This window comes from Rhea americana, unplaced genomic scaffold (assembly GCF_003343005.1).
Source record: "Rhea americana isolate MKP2758 unplaced genomic scaffold, rheAme1 scaffold_18, whole genome shotgun sequence".
In the NCBI taxonomy this organism is placed as follows: Eukaryota; Metazoa; Chordata; class Aves; order Rheiformes; family Rheidae; genus Rhea; species Rhea americana.
Window position 1 is genome coordinate 3499823 of NW_028185927.1, and position 17349 is coordinate 3517171.

At 33.9% G+C, this 17349-nt stretch overlaps 1 protein-coding gene across 9 annotated transcripts in view; it reads right to left on the minus strand.

Moving 5' to 3' along the window:
* Positions 1-17349, minus strand: part of HEATR5A (HEAT repeat containing 5A) — a 73032-nt gene that overhangs the window by 53207 nt on the left and 2476 nt on the right. For 5 of the 9 annotated variants that reach the window (XM_085301675.1, XM_085301676.1, XM_085301674.1 and 2 more), the window contains exons 2-8: positions 11031-11122; positions 9312-9558; positions 8033-8244; positions 4739-4847; positions 4063-4212; positions 3611-3782; positions 1192-1352 (exon numbers count right to left, since the gene is read on the minus strand). In XM_085301675.1, the coding sequence (XP_085157801.1) occupies positions 1192-1352; positions 3611-3782; positions 4063-4212; positions 4739-4847; positions 8033-8244; positions 9312-9437 (930 nt within the window). In that variant the 5' untranslated portion in view covers positions 9438-9558; positions 11031-11122. Of the gene's footprint in view, positions 1-1191; positions 1353-3610; positions 3783-4062; positions 4213-4738; positions 4848-6903; positions 7050-8032; positions 8245-9311; positions 9559-11030; positions 11123-17349 lie in introns of those variants that run through there. The other 4 variants (XM_085301669.1, XM_085301671.1, XM_085301673.1 and 1 more) reach the window with 2 other exon arrangements.

The following is a 17349-nucleotide window of genomic DNA, read 5'->3' on the forward strand; positions in this document are numbered from 1 at the left end:
TTCCTCAAGAATTTGCTTGTAAACCCATCACACTGCTTTAACTGTGATGGTAAAAGTTGGAGTGTACAAATCCTCTAGCACAGGTGCTATAATATCAACTACTCCATCAACTATACCTCATACACCAAAAAGGAGACAACCCCAAACCAGTAACAAAYAATCAAAATGCTTAACTGAATTACCCATTCTTGAAAAAACAACAAAACTGCTCTGTGTACAAGACTCTAGGACACTGGCATGCATTTTCTTGGCAAATAGCTGCCAAGATATTATTGCTCCCAGCTGTTCTGCTTTTCTGCCAGAAAACTCCCACTTAGCATCAGCCAAAGACAGAAGACAAYGTGTGAGCACCTTTTAGCTGTTTCAGTGCAAGGTCTAACAACTTAAATCAGTAGCTCAAGCTAATTCACAGAATTTTTGCACTGCAGAAGTTGAAATTCACTCAAGCATTCCCTTATTGGCAACAGGGAGGTATCAAATAGCTGTGGGGATGGTAACATATTATCACAATTGTTTGATACATAAATGTTCATCATCGCTTTTTTTCTCGATTCATGGCTTTAATATTTTAGTAACTAGGTTTTAACATGTAAATTTTGTTTAAGATGACACTTACAGCAAAACATCAATCCGACTTTATCTGAAAAATTTGTATTGCTTTTATCAGTGTGCACTATATAGTCTGACTTCACTATTTCTCAGTTAAAAATATTCTATCCTTTACTGTTCATCCTGGAACACAGCAAAAACAGTTAGCAAACTTTTTTTTTTTTAAACTAAATTGTTTCCTTTATTTTTCAAGCAGTTCAAGCAGAAGAACCATTCTTTTCCCTATATATAAAAAAAATTGATTCCAAGTTCAAAGAATTCTCGTAATTCTTGTAGTTTCCCAGTTACAAAATATTCTCAAATATTTTGAGAACTAATTTATGTGTTATTTGCAATTTATATTACTAGAAGCTTTCATAGGCAATACATATTTCATCTGGACAATTTCAAACTATTAGATAAACAAGCAACATCAGATTTTTTTTTTTTTTTACAGTATACCTCGAGATGAAAATCCTTATTATAACTCATGTTATCACAGAAAAGAAAGAGGGTGAAAAAATAGAAATATGGAAAGCAAAATAGTTATTATAGGAATATTTGGCAATCTTAAAAAAAAATCACAAATAATGTAATCCAAACCTGGGTGACTCCAACTCTAACATCTCTGCTGACTGAACTAGTCCCTTTCAGCATATCACCACTGGCTCGTAGAAATCCACAACTTCCACGTAAAAATCCAGTTCCTAATAGCTCCATGGCATCTTCTAGAGAGATTCTGCGAAAATTTTGCCTGGTGGATGCTAAGAATAGGCACATATGTTTAGAAGAATATGTCTGAAATACTTTTTGTATTTTAGAATGAAAGATTCAACTCTAATCATTCTAAAAAAACAACTTGCACAAATTCAGTAGCATAGCCAAATCAAAATATTGTTAAAGCATCATTTCTTAACTGAAACTAAGAGGTTTTAGGATCCAATGCTCCTGTGAACCAGAACAATGTACTGAAGTTTTTCTGTTTCAGCTATAAATAATCACCTAACCATCATCTGATGTGTGTGATTATATATTCTCCCTCAGTATTTATCACCATATTTGCTTCTGCAAACAGTTTGTATGGCCTATTCCTCCCCCACGGCAATAAAGCTTTGCTTGCACACTACAATTTGTGAAAGCCCCATTCCACCTTACCACTAAAGAAAACCAATTCCATACTACACCTAGGGATAATTACTTTTACTCTATGCTTAACCAACTCCTTACATCCTCACCTAAAAGCTAATCAGAGGTAATCAGTTGACTCTGGATTTTTCCTTCCCAGTGCCCTGTCAGTATGTCCCCAATACCTTATACTCCTCCAGAAGTTTATAACTCTTTCTCTCTTACTTTCCCCAGAGCCCTGATCCAAGCTATCTCACATGAGCCAGCAAATCTGCACCCTAGGAAAAGGAAAGTGCAGCTCTATCTGGGGTGTTATTGAAGCCACCACAAAGTACCCTTTCTCCCTCTATAATTTCAGTTGCTGATGTAAAAGAATGGAGAGAAAGAAGAAGGAAATGGGGAAATGAAAAGACAAAAGTTCACATGGAACTTTTCTATAGTTTTTTATTCACTACCATATGGTGCCAGCTGGGTGCAGCCCTCAATTTGAAAATTACTCATATAGGATTGAGCAGCACCCCTAATGCACAAGGGCAACGCTACCACAGATTCTAAGATCTTTTAGAACTAATACATTATTTTTAGCAGCAGTAGCTCTTCTTCATCAGATAAGGTCATAGCAACAAGTTCTCTTAGGAACAAAAGCATCTCACTTTACTATCAAATTAGCTCTCCACAACGGTGAGAAAAATAAAATGTTTACAAGTGTCTACATAAGTTATRTAGTTCTAGTTTCTATTTTGTTGTTTCATTTCCTGATTAAAGTTTGTTTAAAACATACGCCGGGACATGGGTGTGCAAAATCTGCTTCATGGCTGCAGCATGTGCAAACTAAGTGACCTAAAATTTTCATTACTGTTTACTTTCTCTTTCAAGTATGGAATGAAGAGAAGAATGAGAGAATTTAAGAKGATTTTGTCAAAAGAGAGAAAAAAGAAAGACACTCAACAGGTGATCAGATAAAGAGCAGAAACATTAGGACTACCTATTCTTTATGTATTGCTCCTCCACTTCTCCCCCAGCACTTTCTACTCTTCATTTATCTTCTGTCTCACTTAGCTCTAACTTGCTCCTGATCTAGTGTTTCCTCCACTAAAAATACTCAGTTAAAGTGTTATGAGCTTTTTCTATTACTAAGGTGCTAAGATAAGGTCATATAACTGTACTRTTTACCAGGATTAAAGGGAAATACTGAGTTTATAAAGAAGCTAGTTTTATTTTTTCATTTTTAATGGAAAAAAAGACAAGSGCTGATTGTTTTTTCTGACACAATAATTCTCTTCAAAGGATTGATAGAAAAATACTTTCTAAGTCATGATTTTAAAGTTTCTGATGCACATACACAGCCTCAAGAATTTCAGAAGTAAATAAGGCTTACTTAAGAAAGCTCTGAAAATAAAGTAGGCTTAAAGTTCTGAGATTTTGTCATTTACTGCTTATCACACTGAAGGTCATCTCTGAAGCCATTAAAGGCAGAACAAAGAACCTGAATCAATTAGTCTGTCAGTAAAAACTCTGTCACTCTCTCAAATCTTAGTGATTTCTACATTGCTGAGCTCTATCTTGCCTTTAAATTCTCGAGGCTAGGAACTTCTCYTCCTACAATGACAACCTTGTAGAACAGAAACTAGTTTTAATAAACAAAGTAAAATTATTTGTTATCTTACAAATATATAGTGGATAACACAACTAAAAGCACAGCACTATATAAGGAAAATGTTGCAAAAAAGAGCAAACCAGAGATACGATCAGCCAGATACTGTTTACATTCTGATCTAACGTTTACTCATAGCTTGAAAAGAACTTGTGAGTTTTTGGTTATCTGACATTATCATTATTATTATTATTATTATTATTATTACAAATGAGAAGTCAGCAAGCAAGATATATACTTTACCTGTTGCTTGTTTAGATGTTACAGCTCTAGCCAATACTGTGCCTAAAAGTTTTGAAACTGCTAACCGTACATCATAGTTGGAACCTTCAAAGGATTTAAAACACAGGGTCACAACACTATCTAGGTCTGTACTCCACATAAAAACTGCTTCATTCTGAAGTTCAAGAAGACACTAGACAAAAGAGAAAGAAAAATCTTTAAGGTAAACTTTTTGATATAATTTGAAAAAGCACTCAATACAGATCTTAGCTTGCAACATAATACACAGAGTTCTCCCTAACAAAATAAATATGGTGCTTCACACCAAAATGACTGCAATTTTCGCTGCCAAGGCAATGTTTAAGAAAGTAATATAGATAAGCAAACAATATATTTAGTGCTGTGTTTATCATCCATTAAAATAGAATTTTATTTAGGGAGCTTACTTAAAAACAATTAATTGAGCACTTTACCTTTGCAGCAGCACAGCGGACTGCCATGGATCGATCTGTCAAACATGACCGGGCAGCTTTGTAAATATCTCGGTGACATGGGATAGCAACAGCTCCTAAACCATTTAATATATTTTGTAAACTAAGCATGATTTCATAACGACCTTGAGACTAAAAAAYGAAAAAGATAAAACGTTAAAATTGTAACCCTAAGCTCCTTGGAAATACAAAACGCTGACTACTGAAACAGGCTAATTGGATCTTTTTTTACTGCTCAGAGATCTATTTATGCTGAAGTGAGTTAAAACAGATAACTTGATCTATAACACTATAGCAAAGTGAAAATAATAATTCTGTGTTCTACCTGAAAGTACTCACTGGCAGACTAATACTGAAAATATGAAGTAAAACCCAGAAAAACAAATGTTCTCATTAACAAAAGCAATTAAATATTCTCATTTATCAGGTTCTTTCTTGAAAGCAGCTTGAAAATAACTATGATCCAATCTTTTATAGTCGTAATTCTTTACATTCTGTAGTCCTTTTTAGAATTTAGACATTGATGATTTTTATCCTATGACTTTCCACAATTTTTTCATATATTGGCATCATGCAGTTTTTCCTATTCACTGGCCCAGCTACTAACAGTAAACATTATATTAYTTTTCCAGTCTTTTTAAACATGCTGTTCCAATACCTCTGCATTCTTCATTGCTTTAAGCACATTCCCAACGGTGTCAGTAAAACTGTTTCCCAAAATTCTTCCCAATTTTTTGTATAAATAGCCCAAGCATACCACCGCAGCACTAAAACAAAGCAAATCCAAAAATGCGTGAAAATGAATGCAGCAACAGATGAAAAGGATCAAAAAGACTGATGTAATCAATGGGCAAACAACAAAATAAGTAAATAGAATGTCCCAGAAATGTAAGTGGATTATTAAAAGGAAAAAAAAAAAAGGTCTGTGTGTGGCACACACTCACACTCTAGGAGAACTAAGGATGCTGGAGTTTAGAAAGTAACTTAGATAGTACAGAAATTCAAATAATACCACCTACCAATAAATTTTACTACAGAAATCCTTTTTCATATCCACTTTTAAGCTTTATATATACATTCCTAAATAAGCATGCCCTACATCAGGCAGTCTGTGATACTGTGTGGGGGYAAATTCTCCCAGAAGCAGTCAGAGACAGATTTGTTCACAGTTTAGAAAGTCAAAAGAAGACTGTTAATGCTCCAGGASTTAAGACTCTGGCATCTAAGTATAAGAATAAATAATGACAAAACATCTTTAAGAAAATTTCTTAATTTCAATTCAAATTTCAAACCCATGTTCTTTTTGTTGCAAAAAGATTCTGTAGTTAGTTTCTGGGTAAAACAATGGATAACTGGAGTCTGTATGTCCTCTGCCTACAGGCACTTCCTTTAGCAAAAAACCAAAAATCGCTAAGTACTGAGCAAAGAAAACAAAATAATAGAAAAAAATATTTAATTACAGAATGGTTTTCCTTTGAAAAACTATTTCAGGCAAATATTTTGGGTTCTTTTTTTTCCTTTTTTTTCACAGATTTAAACTAACCATACTTATGTGATGAATGCAAGAAGAAAAATGACATCTTTAATCAGCTTTCTGCTCTTTGGTCAGACCTGCTGAATATTCAGTGACACTGTTCAGCACATCAAGAAAACAACATTAACTTATTTCCCAATTTAACTCAAACGTTAGGTAAGTAGTTCTTAAATTCCATACTGAAGACCTTCTCAATTAGAAAAACTAATTTAACAATCATTCCACAAGTAACAAAACACAATAAGAAAAACAAACCCAATAATCTCATCTCTTWTCACACCAAAATCCTCTTTTCCTTGGAGACACATTTTTCATTATTGCTTTTGTCCAATTTAGCGCAGACTGACAGTCTCTATTTAAATTTTACTTTTGGGCATAAAATTACAACTGCAACATCTAACTACTTTGATGGTCATAGGTATCGCCCTTAATTAGTTTTAAGCRTGTGTCTGTACAAACATTTCATGTTCTAATCCAAGGAAGGAATATTCAACAAAAAAATTTCCTCAATTACTTTATTATATTATGGAATAACTTGCAAACTCTTCCACATGACTGGCTGTACTGCTTTTTGCCTGAGTATTTGAAAGTTTTCATCAGTTTTGAACAGAAATTTCTAGGAACAGATCAGCAATATCACACCAGGAGTGCCTGGAGCCAAACTTTGCTAGTAAGATACATTACTCAAAGCTATTTGCACAGCATGTCTCTCATTCTATGTTACACAGATATTACTCTGTATCCAAATCTGACTTTGAGGTCAATGGCAGATACATAGAAGTATCTCAGTTTGTCACTCTTCTCCAAAGCCAAACAATGTTTTATGTATATTTCTACCCTTTATTTCTTACTCACTCTATCTATATACTGCATTGTTAATACACAGTCGTGTTTTACCATCTCCACCCTTATCTTCTATTTTCTTGAATATGGTGAAAGATATACATTGTCACAGGCATGAATGTTATTCATAGTGTTTTGGTATCCTCTTAAGAATTGGTTTCACATCCTGCAATAGCCATGAAGGTTCCTCCACTTTGTTAGTGAAGCTTCTGGTATTTGTTTACAGACATTTCAGATGTTTCTAACCAACTGTATCCAGCTCCCCAGTTGGATTACGAGGTATACCCATTAACTGTATTTTGCAGTTGGAGTTGTATTAGTCTGTTTTACTGTTTTTCTCTGCAATTTTACTAATTCCTGTTTTTCAAACCCCTGCCAATGATRCTCTGTTACTCATTGCTTGTATTCTCTCTGGCCTGATTTTCAATTGTCTGGCTGATACTTACCAACTGTCTCCTATTATTTTGGTTCCTGCTGCACACATACAGTACTTAGTATCACCACATTCTTTACTTCAAATTTTATCCTATGGTAGTGAACTCAGATTTATCACGCAGTAGAATTTTTTCCCCTTTTTAATGTCAAATAAGTTTAAAACGTTCTGTATCTTTTTTGTTTAAAAAAAAAAAAAAAAAAAAAGCTTGTTTAACTGGCTGTACAGCATGAGTTCTTCTATCTGACAATAGGTATTGTCAGCTCTCTTCGTCCCCTTACTGAACAAAATCATAAGGAGTAAATTGGTCTCAGTTCACCTTATCACCTTGAGGAATACTATGATCATTCACAGTTCTGAATGACAGTGTATRCACACAAGTTTAACTCAAATGTAACATAAGTAGTTTTTACTTACTCACTCACTCACATTCCTAAGTAAGTTAATTTAGATTTGCTTTCAGATCACTCTCAAGGCATTTTTTTTTCCAGCAGATACARCAAACACTAAACATCTTGCTAGGTCAAATTTGGTCTAACATATGCAATCCAGGCTAAATCACATCAGCCACCAAGTTGCCCAATTCAACTGTATTAAAAACTTCAAAAATAATCAATCACCTTTTAATGTGATTGATTTTTCAGTTATGTTTACGTGAATCACAACAAGAAACTTCTAAATAAGTAAGAATAATATATTTTACATTCTCAAGGCCCATTTATATTGTAAAGTGTTACTTTATTTACAACATTCAGCAGAACTTAACTTGCCAGCAAAGACACACAAAGTGATATACAAAATGCTACACAGGTACTAAACCACTCCTAATTTTGCCCTGAAGGCAATTTGAATTTGTTTGCAGTTTTCAAATTAGCTCAGTTCCTCTTTGTAATACTCATTCTCTGAAAATTTTGAGATGTAATATTGAAGAAAAAATTACTCTTTAGAACTGGATGCACCCATGATAATGACGCTAATCAAGGGGCCTCCTAAATCTTCTGTGTTACATGATACAAAGCACAACATGCAGAAATGGAAGATCATACCCTCCCCTACCTTTATCTCTTTTCAGGTGTATCTCTCTTTGCTGTCATTACTGGATTTGAAGTCTAGGACTAAAAYATATACATACATATACTTACAGTTTTGTAGGCAGATAGCTTGGTGAATCATCTTTACTCCGAATGAGTTCATTGCATTTGTCAATTGTTTGATAAACAGAAAAAGTGTCTCCAGTGCTATAAAGTACAGCTAAATTCTTGGCAACAAGTCGTCTGGTAGGAGGTCCTGGTGAGGTGTTTAATAAAGAAGTCAATTGTTCAACCAGTTTCTTCTGGTTTTCCCTAATATCAGCCTGCAAATCAGTAAACAGTTAGCTTTCAGTTAAATTTCAAAGTTAGTTAAAAACACTTAATGACAATTCTCTTTAATCTTTTCACCTAATTTAATTATTACTATTCTGATACTCTGACATTCTTACTAAAAATAAARTTTTATTCCATCTTTCTACTGAAAGAAAAGTAATCTGAAAAATATGATTATATTATTCTTACATGCACAAAGAAATAATATTTTTCAGGGCACAATTCCTTCCAGAACCATTTCAAAAATATTTTCCCTATGGCACTGGAATAATTATATCTTGCTAAAACAAAAATACTATTTCTTGCTTGTTTTATGCTTTTTTTAAGCAAAAATATAGAGAGTAAACATTYATAGAAATATAAATAGCAAAGCAGAACTTCAGCACAGTTTCAAGAAGCTTGAGATTTAAACAKAAAAATATTTACCTTATGTATTATTTCCCCAAAAAATTTTTTTTTTGGGGGGGGGGAGGGGTTTCTCAAAAAAAAACAAAGGAAAAAGAAAGGAAAGAGCCTGGCACTACATTTATTTAGTTTAGTACAATTAACATAAATAAACAGCACTATTTAGACTGGTTTAGTGTTAATTATCTACATATCCAACTTAATAGACATAAAACAACAGTGAATCAAAGAACTGGAGAGTCGAATGGACACAGATCTATCATCATATGATTAGAAAAATAAAAGGAGAGAGAGAGAGACAGATGTTGCACCCTTTTTTGCTAGAAAGTTATCAAATAATTATGCCATGATAGCATAACTGCCATGGTTGTAAAGTCTCGCAGTAATGATTGGTTTCAGAAACATCACTTAACAGTAATTTCTCAAATTCCTTTTACTGGACAAGTAGCTCTCTCACTTGAAAGCTACTGACCAAAAACTTTCWATATTTAAAAAGCACTGCTAATACTTAACATACTTTCACTGCATGTATGTAGAAGATAAAGCAAACACAAGGAAGCTATACTGTTCTTTGTTTCTAAACAAAAGAACAAGTAAGAGAAAACTATCTCTATAATACGTTTTCTTTCTTCTCAAGTAGCATTATACTTACTCTGTTAGTCACTGGTAAAAGTTTTTCTAGAAACTGTAACCATTCGAAAATGAACTCTGCTTTTTGAAATTCACCAAGCTGGTTATATGCTTCTTCATTAAGTAGTAAACTGTGAGCTAACTCCATTCCTGGGGAATTTCCCTACCGCTCTTCAAACATCACAGGATTAAAAAAATACAGAACTGTGTTAATCAGTTAGGTTTTCTTCCTCATTAATACTTGGTGACGGAATCAGAAGTTTGAACTTCTAGATAGAAAAAGAGAAAAAGATAATAGAAARTCAGCAATCACACCATATTCATGCTTGGCTTTTTAAAAATAAATTTTCTAAAGAAAACTAAAAGATTTTTTCCCAAAATACATCAGTTTTATTCAAGTGGCTTTAGCAATACTTAAGGGTCTTGGAAATGAAATAACAACAATGGTATTGATTTAATATGCCAGTTAAAGTCAAATATATTTCAAAATGCMTCAGATAGTTCATTGAACACTTATCATTTTTTCTGCATTTTTTTTCATAATAAGAGGTATGCTAGTACCTGCTAAAAACATCTATCCAGAAGTAAAGACCAACCAGCCCCAAACATAACGAATTTCATGAACTAGAATTAAGTGCAGTAATGGAAGTCACCTAAACCTAAGAAGCCATGTTAATTATATTCCAAATGTAGATCAATCCCCTTCCACAATTATAAATGCTAATACCTTATCCAACTGCTTTATTTATTCTCAATATTAAGTTTCAAAAACTAAAAATTCAATAAAAGGTGTTATATTTTATCTCAAATTACTTCAGGGATTCCCATATTAGAGACAGAGATAACTAAAAGGAAATCAAGATGAAAAATGTTTCTAAAGATAGCTTTTTTTTTTTTTTTTTTTTTTCCATTTTAGTGCTACAGAGCTTCAAGCTACAAAATATGCTTTTGACTAATATTCAGTAGGTTTCTCAAACAACAACAGCCAAGGAGAATCTGGTAAAATGCCAATCATATTTTAAACTCCCAAGCAAATTATTCTTTCTGAAAGGTCATTGAGACTGCTGAACACACATTTTTCCTATGTAGTAACAATATTATAGTGTAAAATGATCTATCAAACAGTAAATTGGCAATACAAAGCAATGCTAAATAATTCAGTGCTCTGGTTGTCATCAAAAGCACAGCAGAAGGTTACCTTCATTGCTCTCTACACATTTTTAACATTTTTATATAAAATTTACTCACAAAGGAAATTAGTCRCATCTAATTTAATATAATGAACTGTCATTTTAAATTTACCTGAAATAGTAGACAGTTTGACAACGTATCGCTCTATAAAATGACAAGTAGAAATAAATATACATAGGTAATTATACCTAGATATATTTAATTCGCTTAGGTACATAGATGTTCACAATTTCCTAGCTATCTCACTCCAAGAACACACACGCTGTAGTTAACTTCATCTTCCTCACATTTTTCTGTGTACTACAGAAACTGTAGGATTACATATTTCATTGCATATTTGAGTAGTTTCACCACTGTAAAACATAAAAGTCACATGTACAGGTCACAYAATCTTCTTTTTTCTCATCCAAGGCATGTCTCCATCTCCAGTATATTTAAATCACCTGCCAACTACAACAGATTCAAATTACAGAGTTAAGATTACAACTCATAGCTTTTTTCAAAACTGAAAAGAACCCAGATGGATGTCAGACACTGGCATTTGACTTACCTAGTGGGAAATTTCTCCTCATTGTAAAAACTGTCTCTCTCCTCTAGGTTCTCCAGGTTGGATAAAGGATGTCAAAAATACAGCTTCCTAGACTTAACATAAAAAATAGTTAAAAAAAAAAAAAGAGACATAAATATATGTTCCACAGAAAGCAAGAATAGCGAAATCTTGCATATTGACATTTTATCAGTTAGTAACTTTCCAAAAGGTACAGAACTGGAGCTCTATAAATATTAATGATTCTTTATATATGCGGCATTTCAATTGGGTAGACCCACTATATTCACCATACAATTTGATTCATTTTACTGCTGCAGCCATCCTTCTTGTTTCTATTCTGTTAACTCAGATCAATTCTAAAATGAAAAAGTGCAAATTCAGATGTATACCATACTTACACCTTTCTTAGAAGGTTTATCCAATGCTTTTATACGACCTATGTTACTTTAATATATCTAAAAATGGATATATGCAAAATATTCAGCATACGAATGTGGAATGCTATCATGAATTACTATGTCCTTGTCATTTAGTCATAAACTATTCTAAATGTCATAGCATTCATGTCTGAATCAACATCCACCAGAGCTGGCAAAGGGGATTTGACTATTCTGAAAAATCCATGCACAATACTAAGGATACAACAGGATAGCAGGATTATCAATCCTGAGGTTGATCTAGATGACCTCCTAAGGACCCTTCCAACCTGGATGATTCTATGTTTTATCAACTACTCTGCTTATTAACCACATTGCCAATATATAGGAAGTTTCCTGCTAATCAGTAGAGGTATAGGTTTAAATTGTTATATCAAAGGTATTATTGTAACATGTTTCTAAGTGTGATACTTCTACCATACAAGTGCACATTTGCAAAAAATACTTTAGGATTTGAGTAGTCTAAATCAAAAAGAGAAAAAAAAACATTAAGGTGTTGTTGGTAATCTTTAGAATGAATACTTGCTAACACAACTAGAAATACTAACTTTTCCAAAAGGTTGTATCAGTTCTGAATTACAAAAGTTGACTGCTCAAGATCAAGATTCAGTTCTGTGAAAATGAGTATGCCGATGTGGCAAACAATTGCAAACGTGATCTTTTCAAAGTCAGCTAACAAGGCCAGCACTGGTTCCATGAAGCTACGTACAAAACAGAATACACTCCACCCTATTCAGAATACCTACTGACCTTCCTTTTACTGAGTTGTAAGCCTGTACATCATGAATATTTATGAAGCTTCAAAAATAATTAAAAAGGGGCACAGGTGTGCAACTTTTTAAGAAGAAAGAGAAGAATGTATGGAAACAAATTTCTACCACAGCATACTGGGTTTGCACTCAGATTGGAGACCAGCACATGGTGCTTAAGTGACATGCATAACAGAAYGTAAGCACAGAATGTGGAGAGGAGCTGGGTTTGATTACTATTAATTATACCCTTGTTGTACATATAAAATGTTCTAGGTAATTTCTAAATGCAGAAAGAAATATCAAACCTGATTATGTACAGTCCAGGCATGGATGCAAATCTACTCTACTCAGAGGCATGACATAGCCAGGTGCTGGACTAGGCAAGCATGATGCAAGACATCTTATTCCTGCCATTGCTGGTAGGGCAGTTTCTTGGGCCCCCTGACCCACAGGTAAATTGATAAAAATACAATCTAAAAAGGAAAGATGCATGCATATTCATTGTTAAACCTATGTTTAAACTTGCAGAATTATCTGATAGTCCCTTGACACTCCTATTTCCCCCTCCTGTTATTTTGATCCTTCTCAATCCAGAAAAGAAATCTGCAGAATAAATGTGAAGTTTTATTGAATGAAACACAGATCATGCCACAATAAAAATAAAAGGGCATACTTGGCTGAAACAAGATATATATAGTAATGTAAGATACGAATTTTCTAGCTGGTTTGATGTGACATACTTTTGCTTCATYTTTAGATATCCAAAGAAATTATGAGATTCATTTTCCCACAGTGCTACATCAGCACTTCAATCAAAAATCTCTCTTTTTCACATGAGTTAAGTTTATTTTACATTATATTATGCTGCAGAACTGTCACAAAGATTTATTGGCCAAGGCAGAAGTTGTTCCTACTCATTATTAATGAAATATTTTTCATTTCCTGACTGCTGATTTGGCAAGCAGAATTAAGACTGATTCAGGAAAGAGCTCAGAAAAGCTCTTAGAACAAGCACTAGAAGGAATGCTGTGAACTCTGTAAATTGAAAGTAATATGGGGTGAATCAAACACTAAAAAGGCAATAGGAATTTCTTTCCTGTGAGAGTGACAGAGCACTGGACCATGTTGCCCAGAGAGGTTGTGGAGTCTCCTTCTCTGGAGATATTCAAGGCCCACCTGGATGCAACCCTGTCTGACATGCTCTAGGTGACCCTGCTGAGCAGGGGTTGGACTAGATGATCTCCAGRGGYCCCTTCCAACCTTACTGCTTCTATGATCCTAACAGCAATTTAGTTTCAAAAATTGGCTAAACCACACCAAAAAGAAAGAAAAGCACTTCCTTATAGTCCTTTTCCCTTTCTTTTTGCAATAGCTGCCTACAGTAACTGGCTTTAAAATACAAGAATCAACAGATCACCCATTAAAAGGTTATAACTGATCCAAAAAACAAGCTGAAATTTTAAACATCCATTACGTGCATCAGGCTTGTTCTGAGAGCACTAACCTCCTAGTGCTTTAAAATATAAGGGAAGTACTCCACTGACCATTGTTTTTCACATAAAAGTGAAAGACACAAATCTGAAATTAATAAACTAAAAATTACAGTTATGAGCAGCAGTAGCAACATAATGCTCTACTTTTCTAAAGCTTTATTTTTCTCCCTTTCCTTCCACCCTGCAAGCCATTTTTCTTCTATGTTAAAAATAAGATTATCTGCACTAAAGCAGACTCCTAACCAATCTCTCACCACACACAAAATTTTTTTTACAGATCTCTTTTCCCCCCTCAGGTGTTCTCTCTCTCTCTCTCTCTCCCCTCCTTCCCCCAAGCAGTTTGTTTCTCTCTGACAAGAGCAAGTGCTGTCTGAACAGCAATCTGACTACCCTGACCTATTCGAGCACAACACTCCACTGGGGATCTAGTACACAATGGTCCTCTATGTCTACTACATAATGAAGAAAAGAAGGTGCTGTAATAACCAATTTCACATTTCTAATTTCATAAGTATTAAAATCATTCTGCATTAAATTTGATACAAAGTATAAATGTAATAAAACTGTGGATCGTTTCTGTCCCAAAGACTAATCTAGCAGAGAAGTAAAAATGACACTATTCTAAGAAATTATCACTATTACTCATTACCAGTATATTCCTAACAGCTTTCGTTGCACCAACAGTACAATCAGTATCATATTCATCACATTTCTAAAGAACAGAACACCACACATTCATCAGCTTCAAGCTGTCCTCAACTGCAGAGCAGCAATATTTTAAATCACTTCAATTTCACGGATTTTTTTTTCTTTAGAAAGTAAGGGTTTTTATCACTTATCTAGGAATGAACCAATAAATTTAAAAGAAGGTCTTCCAGTCCGACATGTTTAGTTACAGTCATTAACAATTCTAATCAATTTTACTCTTGCAGCACTGCTTTAAAAGTTTAATGGGATGATCATTACCCATGCATCTCAGCTAACTGTAGGACAAGACAATCAATGCTCAAACCTATTTTAAGCACTTACACATACCTATTTAGAATGTCTTCAAAACAGACAGTGTTTCTATCCAACTCCCTCAGGCTTAATTCTGAGGAAAGAAACTGAGTATGATGTTTCATATTGCTATCTGGGCCAACAACCAACCTAAAACACCACCCAAATTCAGTTATTAATGAATGGAACATATTCCAAAGTCAAAGCTCAATAATTACAGTGTATATCTTTTATGCTAGTAAGCAAACATAAAGAGGCAATGGTGTGTGGAGAACACAAATAGTGTAGGAACAAACTTCCCAAAACTTCAGGAGACCYGATTGCCCACAGAAGAAAGGATTGAGTTCTCATCAGCTGTGACTTAGTCAGGACTTATAATACATACAGAAAGCAGCTAACTTAAATAAGTTCCAGTGATAGAATCTTAATAATTTGACAAGAAATAAATTCTGATTATTTCAATGCCAAAACCAAGCTGATCTGAACTGTGATTTTAGAAGTTTAAATACTGACAGCACTACTGAAGTGGGCATATCCAACTGCTGTAGAAAGCTATTTATTGTTATTCAAGAGACACGGCATATTGACTTCCAGAAACTATTTTCAATTAACACACATACACAAAGTCTGTAATAAAATCTTCAGTAGGAGAGAAAAAGGCTAAATAAAAGTGTAAAATATTAATATCTTAGCATTCCAATATCCTTCATAYGGCAAGATCTTCAGTATTAAGCCAACCTATGCCTTTTCTCTACATACTGAAGTCTTAACTACTTCACATGGCTCTACATAGCAAAGAAATGTAAAGTAACTGCTGCATCCCAACATAAACTGTGTACAAAGGGATCAGTGTGTGTTCAGCAGYGTTAGTCATTCTTGCCCTCTCACTAAAGAGAAAAGAGTTGAGAATTTCATGTGCCCTTTCACTGCTTCCTTATATGCTATTTCAAAGGAAATATATGAGCAAATTCAGGGCATTTCAGCCCCAAGAGGGGGAAAAAATAAAAAATGAGAAGTTAAATCCTGTGAACACTGACTATTTCTTTAACAGAAGAACTGGTATACTGAATTAATTCTTTAATGAGGAAGACTATGAAGTGGTTATGAAACAAAAACCCGATCTTTAAGTGCATGGACACATGCTTCAATTTATGAATAATGAGTCTCAGCAATATGAATGAAGCTACTCCCTGGCATTAAGTTGATTTGATAGCTATTCATCTGAAATTAATATCCTGCCATAAGAATGTCAGAAACTTTAGTATTATGTTACAGTAAGCAGTGGGAAACCTAAAGTCAAACACGGAGAGGATGGAATTGTGATGACCAACAGCCATTTGAAAGAACAGGTTATCAGAGAAAGCCTCTATAAGAACACAAAGCAGAAAAAGAATGTTAGGCCGTGGAGGAGAAGGTCCGAGACTATAAGATTTAAAGTTCTTTTTGATTTAAGTCTTAACTGCAGATTTTAAGTTAAGTTTTTTAACTTGAAAAACCTGTAGGAGAAAGTAAATCTCACAGCTGAATACTCATATTTTAACACATGTTCTGTATTGTGAAGGCATTCAATTCCGCTACAACTTAAGCTATCTTCTAGTTTAAATAAAGACATACACACATTTGTGTCACGTGCTTATTCCAAACAGCTAATAACAATGTGTTTGACTAACAACAACAAAAAATAGCWGATCATTACAACACTATCCATTTTCCCTAACTGTTGATAAAGATTTCAGACTGGGACAGGCTACCCTTACATTACAGATCAGGCATTAAATATCCACAAAAAAACCCACACTTCTGAAACCAGAGATGCTGAAACAGTATTTCAGGCTGATTTCTCTATTTCAGGCTGATTACTTAACAGTGTTCTGGAAGAATGCAAGTTKCCCCAGCAAAATTATTTATCAGTGAATATTTGGCAGCATACATGCAGGTATTTCTCAAAGGTGTAATTCAAGTCGATTCTCACATCCATGAACAGACTACATTCCATGTGGACTGGATTGCTCAGAATTCTTGTTAATTTTTCAGCTACTTTCATTTATGTTGCAAAACAAAAAGGCTGTATTTTGGTGTAACGGTTTTGCTAATATAAAGTACTCACTTATTCCCCTAGGAACAATTCCATTCTCCTGATTTTCCTAGCCAGATGCAAAATACATATCAAAAGTTATTACTGAATTCCAAATTTCAGAAGAATCACCTAGTATCTGAAAAAGTATCAAAGCTTAATAACAATAAGAATCAAAATTAAATCTATAGAAATCCTTGTTTTGTGGTTGCTGTTCTTAAAAAATAGTCATACAAAGAATTTGAGCACTCACAACACTCATACATAAAGCAGATGACATCAATAAGAATTACAACACAATACACATTTACGAAAGTATGAAAGAAATGACAAGACAGTGTCCTCTAGAAAYACTAAATAATTTCTGTAAAGTTTTGAGAACAAAGATTGACATAATCAGGAAAAAAGGAAAAAAAAGGGAAATGTGCCCAGAAATAAATCTGTTTTCGGCATGCAAAGTATTCAACACTTTTTTGAAAACTCAGATATTGAAAGACAGTCATTCATAGTGTTTATAGAGTCCCTTTTTTTTCAAGCTTCTTACCATCACTTTAATCTTTATTT